General features: G+C 37.5%; 2 protein-coding genes across 3 annotated transcripts; one reads left to right on the top strand and one right to left on the bottom strand.

Annotated features, from left to right (window-relative positions):
* Positions 1–2,860: 2,860 nt before the first annotated feature.
* LOC122059340 lies at positions 2,861–4,319 on the bottom strand. 2 transcript variants are annotated; one of them, XM_042622070.1, is made up of 3 exons: positions 3,989–4,319; positions 3,827–3,905; positions 2,861–3,698 (listed from the first exon to the last, which is right to left on the bottom strand). In XM_042622070.1, the coding sequence occupies exons 1-3, from the start codon at positions 3,996–3,998 to the stop codon at positions 3,554–3,556; spliced, it is 234 nt and encodes a 77-aa protein (XP_042478004.1). In that variant the 5' UTR covers positions 3,999–4,319; the 3' UTR covers positions 2,861–3,553. The 2 variants fall into 2 exon arrangements, with proteins under 2 accessions (XP_042478004.1, XP_042478003.1); XM_042622069.1 differs by having other exon boundaries at positions 4,071–4,318.
* Positions 4,320–5,778: 1,459 nt separating this feature from the next.
* On the top strand, positions 5,779–7,022 carry LOC122060004 (protein PYRICULARIA ORYZAE RESISTANCE 21-like). Its single transcript, XM_042623126.1, has 3 exons — positions 5,779–5,904; positions 6,051–6,132; positions 6,244–7,022. Exons 1-3 carry the CDS (start codon positions 5,893–5,895, stop codon positions 6,777–6,779), a joined length of 630 nt encoding a protein of 209 aa, XP_042479060.1. The 5' UTR covers positions 5,779–5,892; the 3' UTR covers positions 6,780–7,022.
* The last annotated feature ends 1,804 nt before the right edge of the window (positions 7,023–8,826 follow it).

Raw genomic sequence — 8,826 nt, 5'->3', positions numbered from 1 at the left:
CTCGATCGCGAGCTTGAAGACGAGTGGGGAGTTTGACTCGGCCCACTCATCCGAGTTTGGGAGTTCACATATCCATTACCATAATACCATGTTTTGGTAATCGAGTTGGTTGTTCTGGACAGTGGAGAGGTAGAGACTAGAAATTGACTTAGAACTCCCCATAATCTTCCTTGAAAACAAAGATTTCCCACCCACCCCCCGATTTCCTTTGAAGAAGCTGAAGAAAAACTTTAAATCTCATCATGCTCAGGGAAAAAAGTGGAAAATAAGAGAAGAAAAACTTAATTTTTGATCTGAGAATAAGAAGCCTTAATTTAATCGGTTGATTGGAGAAAGTTGACCTAACCTATACTTCCAAAACCAAAAACGCAGCAGAAAAATTCGAAAAACGTAAGATTAGAAGGAATAGAGTGGAAGAGAGAGAAAGAGAAGGACAAACTTGCGAATGCAATAGAGTCCGCGATGAAAAGAGGAGGTGGAGGTGGAGGTGCAGGTGGTGGTTGAGCAGAAACCGATATGGCCGGCGACGGAGAGGGGGAAGAGAAGACAAAAGCAGAAGGCAGAGGCTTAAGGCTTATTTTAGATGGGAAGGGTAGTTTCGGTATGAAATTACATGTTTGAATGATGAGGTCATCACTAAACTGAGCTATTTAACGGAAGGGGTATGGTTGAAAGAATCTTCAAACTAGAGGGGATAGGATTAATATTTATGAAAATATGTGGGGGAATCTGCTATTAGGCCATAGTTCAGGGGAGACGAATGTAATTTCTTCTAAAAATTTTTAGGAAAAATTACTTGGACACTCTTGTATTATAGTTAGATTGCTTAAGATAACAAAAGTTTGAAAATATTACTTGAAGCCCCATGATACATGACAATGTTAGTTTGTTGTTAGTGATTGAAGGAAAGGAACATTTTACCCTTTCGAATTATATCAAACTAAAAATTATGAAGTTAGAATGATCAACTTACCCTTTAAAGGTATTAATCTTAAAAAATCCAAATTGATTTAAGTAATGGATGAAGGGATTCCTCTTTCACCCATCTTCCATCTCAATTCCTTCATTATCGTAAATTAGGTTTTACAGGTTACGATTGATTTGGGTTGTACAGTAAAAGCAACAAGTTCCTCCCTTTCTTCTGAAACCTTCTTCAATCTCTCTCCTTCCTTCCCATACATTAACAAATCCCATATGCTAGGACTCTTCTGATGTGGTTAATTGAAGATTTTAAAACTACAACCTACTGGTATTTTCAGTGCTCTTCTCTAATAAATGGACTATTATAAATTCAATTAGTGGAACCATTACCTATGGGAACAATTAACCGCAAAATACATTAAGAACATCGAGAGGAGGAAGAAACAAAACCTCATCTTTCAGCATATAAAGCAACGTTGTCTTTCTAGCATTATCAAGCCGCACAAAAATCCTCTACAGGGAGATAGTGAGCGATAGTGAGGATCCAACGGCTAGGGTGCATGCCTAGCTCTCTCAGACATTGGATCCTCACTACCACTCACCGCTCACGCAAAGGATTTGAGTCCTATCAAGCACTAGAACAAGATCATGGCCTCTTTATGCATAAAACTGAGAGGAACCAACAACAAGACCTTATAAACCTTAAATTAGGGATTTCAACCAAAAGGTTTTTATTTTTAATTTTTGGATTATTGTTCTATTTTTCTAGCAACCGCCTCTGGGGTTTTGGTCGTATTTGATAACCCCTCATTCACCAGGAGTTTGAGGTTTGGTTGTTGCTCCGATTAGCCACTGTGAATGGCCAAATCTGATTTTTTTTTTTTTTTTGGAGAATGAATTCAGGGATTTAATACCTCATGTTCAGTTGATGTTTGAGATTGGTTCTTGATGGAATCAATAGAGTATGATGTGGCAATGCTTCATCTGAAATCTTGGGCAAAATCAATTTAAGTGGAAAAAAAAATCTTCATCGCAAGCAAGCCCAATCCTTCCGTGTTTGATTTGGTGCTTAGATGTTGAAGACACCTCAACAAGAGATGAAATGGTCCTAGAAAGTGGTAAATATGCTTAATTATCCATCCTAAAAGCTTAAACTATCATACAAGGTTCCTATCTACCTTGCTATTTGTCAAAATTAGGTGTTTATTGTTAAAACTACGGGTGTCAATCAATCAAGCCGCGCTTAGCTAGGCCTGGTGGGCTTATACCTTGGATCGTGACCTACCTATTTAAGGAATGGTCAGACCGTGACCATTCAAGAGGATAGGTTCTATCGAGTGCAGAACCCCAATGTGCGCTCTTACGTTCATAGGACATTTCTTCATTTTCTAATATGAGGCCCATGGTTCTAAGTATCAATATCAGATCAGCCATATTGACCATACCGAATTGGTAACAGCTGAGACTGATATCCATACCTGACTGATCCAAAATCGTTATTAGTATCGATTTAAGGGTAAAATAGTAAGATATTTATATTTTTTGTGAAAAGCAAAGATATCTGTAGAGACAGATATCCATACCAAAACTAAATCCTTGATGAGGCCGGATCCGCTGAAGATCCCATCACCCTTGTCAATACCCCTCCCCTACCCTCGCCACCCTGCCCTCTCTTCCCAAGGTTTAAGTAAGTAGAATCAACAACAGGATCAGCCTCTGCCGATTCCAATATGGATCAATCCATCCGGATCAGTAACAATTGGGACCGGGCTCAGCCAATTCTGATTCAAATCCTCTGATTCCGACTTAAAAAATGCTCCCTTCTCCCTTCCCCAGAAACTGCTAGTAGTGTCCAAAAACCATGCAGGAAATAGATTTGTACAAATTAAATTCATTTCAACTTAAGTACATAGTAACCCACAAACATATAAGCCAAATAAAAAATAAAAACTAGATCTTTGAGCAAAAGCACAACACATCCATAAAACAATTTAAACTTTCTTTAGCCTCAAAAAACTGTTTTCTAATTCTCCAATCCCAATATTGATTTCTTCCTTCTTACAAATTTATCCACCACAGTCAGATTCCAGGACACTACTACCATGTTCAACTTTTGATAACTGGGAAGGATTTAATCATTCCAGGCAATCCCTTCCTGCAAATGTTCCCAAGTAGAATCCCAATTCAAGTTTTCCATCTGTATGTATTGGTAGATGTGAACTTAAGAACATATATCTTTGAAGGCAATAAAGGTGTTTCCTTTGTTCTTGGTCCTACATTTTGAACTCAACAAAAACATGCAGAGTCTAAGATAAAGGAGTGAACTTGATAATAATCATCTATCCAAAATGTTGATTATAAAGGGTACTGATAAGAAGAAAAATCTACATATGTAAGATGATGTAGTCCTTTTAATAACTCAACAAAAAGGATTTCTAAAGGAAGATAGCATCCCCATAAATAACTGGCCAACTTGGAATGGTAAAGGAGAAGAGCTTTTCTTTTTTCTTTTTTCTGGGTTGGTATTCTTAGAGATTTGAAATAGCAGAGGAAAGGGTAGTGAATGTAGAGAAGGTTTTTGTGGGCTTTGTCTATGTGGGATGTGGGTAGAGTAAGTAGTAACGGTGGTGAATTAGCGGACAGGGACTTTGATCCAACCATTAGCAAAGGCAATGGCTAAGATGACAAAAGGGGTAGACATGCCAAAGATGATGATATAAGGAAGAGGGGTCTTCATTGGGTTCTCTCCTTCCCTTTCTCCTGCTGTCTGCCAATACCTGCATTTTCTCAAACACTCCCAGTTCAAGAAAATGAAAAGAAAATATGTAACAGAGTAGAGAAAAAATTTAATGGATGTGGAGGTGGAAGGTGAAATGGAGATGGAAATGGAAATGGGTTCACTTACTGTTCTGGTTCTTCTTCTCTGGTGATGAACTTCTTCTTCTTCCTCCCTCCAACTTGCTTTACATCTCCTTCTCCTCCACCTGCCCAGTGTCAAAAACAGTGAAGTTCATAATTTTTTCCAAATAAAACACAGTATTGGTAGCTGAATCGATTCGAATCATACCCAAATCCATTAAAGAAATTCAGTAATCAGTCGTAAGCTACCCTTCGTTTGTTTAGGGGCAAACTTTTTTTTTTTTTCTTACCACCTATATTGGCATGAATCTTGAAACGCTGGAGAACCAGCTTCCTCCTATTTGGAATTGGCTCTGGAGAGTGAAGAGGAGTGGCAGAGAGAGGACGAAGCGATGCAGATGAGGATGAAGGTGGGTTGGTTGGACGCTGGAACGAAGGAATCGGGGCTTGAGAAGCAGAGATGCTCACTCTTGCTGCCATTAGAATTCCTCACCTGTTATGCCTCTCCTTATCGCTTTACCCATCACACATCTTAAGTACTTCAGAATTTTGATAGCAGTTCTGACATACTAATTAGAAGCTGGGTGGAAATAAAACCGTGGAAATAAAACCGCAAGTACCATTTGAAAGGGTAGATTTCGTGTTAAAATTGTGTTCAAGTTTTATGATTGTAATTTGATATATCCGTTGATTTTTTTTTTTTTAAATAACATTTAGTTCTATTATCATAAAATTATTTAATGATGACACTAAACTATTAGTGCTTGTTTATTCAGCCATTATTAGTTCTTAATGTTATTTTGATAAGCTTATATGCAATCTTAAAGATTTTGATGAAGTAAAATCATAACATTAATCATTATTTTTCGTATTCTAAGTTGCCTCCTAAACACCTCAAATCTTATGATAATGAAAATGTCCACAATAATAATAATAGAGCCATCTCATTAGAAATCATTGAAGTTCTTTCTCCTTTTTTATAGCTCCTAGAACCGTTTAGGAATCAAAATTATCTCGTCTCATTAATAATCAAGACCTATGTTTGGTTTCGTTGACTAAACTAAATGGTCTTGGGATTGGCACCTTTATTCTGCATAGAACCGTCTTGAATACTTGAAACTGTCCTGATCAAGGTTTGAGAAATTGGAATCGGGAACAGGATCAGTCAAGGTCAATTCCAGATCGGTTAGGATCAAACAGAAATACCCCTATTTTCAATTAAAAACGTTTTTAAAACTATTTTACCCTTCATCTGTACCAATCCATCGATACGATAGTTGCTAAGAATTAGGATCAGTCAAGGCTGATTCCAAGCCAATCCTGACCATCCGATCCAATCCAATTCATCAAATCATGGTCCTGATTGACACCCTTATGTGTAGCCATGATTCAAGGATTTGATATCGAATTAGTTGAATAGCCCACAGACATTAAAAGGGGAGAGTTGGGATGGTCATTTCATTGTTCCATGTGAAAGATAACAGGGGAAAGCTCCCAAGCAGTGTTCTTTTCCAATTGGTCATTGGGAAAAGTGATGCCCCTAATCTCAAAAATGAATATAAATAATTTTTTCTTCAAGATTACAGGATTAGAAAAATTTAAGTTCACTCTTGCAAAATTTTCCATTCATTATTTTAGTTGATAAAATTACACTATTTAAAGTTTGGAATTATAAAATTACCCAAAAACATATTGAGAGTGGATCAGATCCTCGTACAAGAACCATTCTTGTACGGGACTAATCTACATAGATGGAATTCACCCTAGAAAAAACTTCTGTGGTGGAATTCATATGTATAGATTAAACTGTACAAAAACCTGATCCACTCTCAAATACATTGTATAATTTATTTTAAGTGAACCATATGGTAAGTGATTTTATAAAGAGAAAATCAAAAGTGAATAATCTTCTAATTTTATCTTAAAATCGTACAAGGAAAAAATATTATTTCACTTGGAGGTTACACCTTTGTGAAGATTTGAAGCTTATGGTGTGCATTTCATGTACCAACACCACCTGTCCCTTTTGTTTCCTTGACTTCCTTAATTGTGGACTCAGTATTAATAGGGCGGATCACTTTGTACTCTCACAGCCTCTCCAAGCCTTCAACAATGGCGGACAAGGTTCTCTCTCTCTCTCTCTCTGTTTATCTGTTTATATGTTCTTCATTACAGAGACATATCTGATCTCATTTTGTTGGTCTGGTTAATTCAAAAACAGAGAAATAGCTATAAAAACTTCTTTTTTTTTTTTTGGATTCTGTTTGCAGGTGTACACGATAGTACTCCATGTTGATCTTGGCTGCCCACGCTGTCACAAGAAGATCAAGAAAACCCTCTCCAAATACCGAGGTGACCAATCTCATCTATTCTTTGATCATCATCATCATCATCATCTTCTTCCTTTATTCCTCAATCTTCAATTTGGGAAATTTGAATTCTGTTCTGCCATTGTTATTACAGAGAGATATCAAATACAGGAGGAGAAATTCGATGAGAAACAGAACACAGTCACCCTCAGTGGACCCTTCTGCCCCAACAAACTCGCTAAGAAGCTCTGTTGCAAAGCTGGAGAATCCATTAAGTGCATCAAAATCCTCGACAAAAAGCCTCCAGAGTCGCCGCCACCGCCACCGCCTAAACCAAAACCAAAACCCACCAAACCAGAGGCGGATCCACCCAAACCTCCCCCTGCTCCGAAACCTGACCCAGCCCCGACCCCTGCACCTAAACCGGTCAAACCAACAACTCCACCCAAAACACCCGATCCTCCACCAAAAAAACCAGACCCTGTACCGCAACCTGTTTGTCAGCCGGTATATCCACCGGTCCATCCGATGGGGGTTTGTTGTAGACCATGTTATGAGGGGTATGGAGGAGGACCATGTCAACAAGGTTATGGATATTATGGATACTATGGGTATGGGAGGCCGAGTTACATAAGCCCCTGCTGCAGATACTTCAGTGAAGAGGAACCTACTTCATGCGCCATCATGTGATGCTTGATCGGTCTAACCTTTTCTGGTTCAATTTCCAAAACTGGACCAGATGGTTGGTTCGAGTTATGCCGGTCGGTTTAGAGTAAGTGTTGGGTAAGGTGGGATAATTGGATTTTCTGTTTTTAATCTCTTCATTCTTACTTAAGAAGAGCTATAGCTATGCAAAGAGAGGGGGAGGGGTTTATAGTGAATAGAAATTGTAATTTGATGAATAAAAGTGGATTCATATCTGATCATAAGTCATAAGATGAGATCATATAGTTACGTCCAAGGAATTATACTCTTCAACCACTTTTTAGGTCGATCACTTAAAATTAGTGTAAAGAATTCTGTCCGCTTGTGTGTCTTTATATTTAAACATAGGCGAGCATAAAAAGACGACATTGTCTTTTGTCTAAAGCTATGTAAAATATTTTATCCACTTGCATATTTTTACACGCACACACAGACGAGCTCAAAAAGATGACATTGCCTCTCACCCAGAATTTCCACGCGGCTTCCAATTAGCATGCGCAATAGTGCTATGGTCACATAAATGGACAGGTTTCTCTTACCCTTTAAAATATTAAGTTTTTTTAGTCTTTTTTTTTTTGGATGAATAAGCTTTCTTAGCCTTAGTTAGAGCCACTCACTACTTTATTATTATCCATTTGTTGTTGGGGCTGTTTGGAAAAGAAACTTTAGGAAACTTCATATTTGGTTCAAGTTTCTTTCTATGGGCACATTATAACGTAAAGAAATGGTTCTTAGAGCTGGCATCAAGGTTCTAGTTACCCTTTAAAATATTAAGCTTTCTTAGTCTCTTTTTTTTTTTGTTTTTCTGGATGAATAAGCTTTCTTAGTCTTAGTTAGAGCCACTCACTATTTTATTATTATTATCCATTTGTTGTCGGGGGTGTTTGGAAGAGAAACTTTAGGAAACTTCATATTTGGTTCAAGTTTCTTTCTATGGGCACATTATAACGTAAGGAAATGGTTCTTAGACCTGGCATCAAGGTTCTACTTCTACCGACGCTCTTCTCTCTATTTCTTTCTTCTTTTTCTCTCCTCATCACACCTAAGGATGTTGGTAGTCCAATATGAAGGCTCCTAAGGACTTGGGCACATTTTTCTTAAATGCTAACTTTTAAGAGTGACTTCTATCCGAGTCCCACCAAACAAGATTTTAGTAATCAATATTGGGATTGTTCTAGGCTGATAGTATTGGTATGGATTGGACATATTTACCCTTAGTTTTCATTTAATAAAATTTATTTTTAACCTTTCTACCCTTAGTTTATATCAATCCATCGATGTAGGATCGCCCCAAAATCAAGATCGATATTGATCTGATCCAGGTGATTCTCTCAATTTGATACCAATCCCTTGAATCATGCCAGCAAGTGGTATTAGAATTGAGGCATGACAACTTCAATGTGCCTCTAAAGATAGACAAACTCTCTAGGGGAAGATCTCACGAATACAATGATCCCACGTAAATGTGAATAGCCTGACGTAAAGGCTCTCGAGTACTTAGGGCCCGTTTGATAACGTTTCTGCCATTTCTGTTTCAAGAAACGGCAGAAACATAAATTTCCGTTTCTAGAAACAGAAACGGAATTGAAGGTGTTTGATGAGTCATGTTTTTAGAAGTCGATAGTAACCAATGAAAGAATGGCCACAAGTCGTTTCTAGAAACAGCGAAACAAGTTGAACTTGTTTCGCCTGGGTTGTTTCTTGAACCATAAATAAGTAAAAATTTCTATTTCTATTTTTGAAAATAAGTGAAACGGAATAATTTTATCAAACGCTGTTTACTCTGTTTCTGCTGTTTCTGGAAACAGAAACGCATTTCTTGAAACGTTATCAAACGGGCCCTTAGTTCTTCCTTGAGTCCAAACACTTTTCCCATGGCAGTTATATAAAGGTGCATGTCCTTACAAAAAAGAAAATAATATATATATATATATATATATATGTGCATGTGTATATATCTATCTCTACATTGTTATTGACAAACTTGAACCATCTTCCTTTACAAAAATAAAGGATAAGGAAGTTGAAATGA

This window comes from Macadamia integrifolia, chromosome 13, assembly GCF_013358625.1.
Source record: "Macadamia integrifolia cultivar HAES 741 chromosome 13, SCU_Mint_v3, whole genome shotgun sequence".
Lineage (NCBI taxonomy): Eukaryota > Viridiplantae > Streptophyta > Magnoliopsida > Proteales > Proteaceae > Macadamia > Macadamia integrifolia.
The sequence above is the reverse complement of the archived record's forward strand: the minus strand, read 5'-3'. Positions and strand labels throughout refer to the sequence as shown.

Excerpts from the sequence above, each read along its gene's own strand:
- LOC122059340 (XM_042622069.1), bottom strand. The coding sequence starts at position 4,260 with ATGGCAGCAAGAGTGAGCATCTCTGCTTCTCAAGCCCCGATTCCTTCG. Across the intron at positions 3,906-4,070 it reads GATTCATGCCAATATAGGTG|GTGGAGGAGAAGGAGATGTA; the intron begins GTAAGAAAAAAA and ends GACACTGGGCAG. Across the intron at positions 3,699-3,826 it reads AGAGAAGAAGAACCAGAACA|GTATTGGCAGACAGCAGGAG; the intron begins GTAAGTGAACCC and ends GAGAAAATGCAG.
- LOC122060004 (XM_042623126.1), top strand. Across the intron at positions 6,133-6,243 it reads AACCCTCTCCAAATACCGAG|AGAGATATCAAATACAGGAG; the intron begins GTGACCAATCTC and ends TTGTTATTACAG.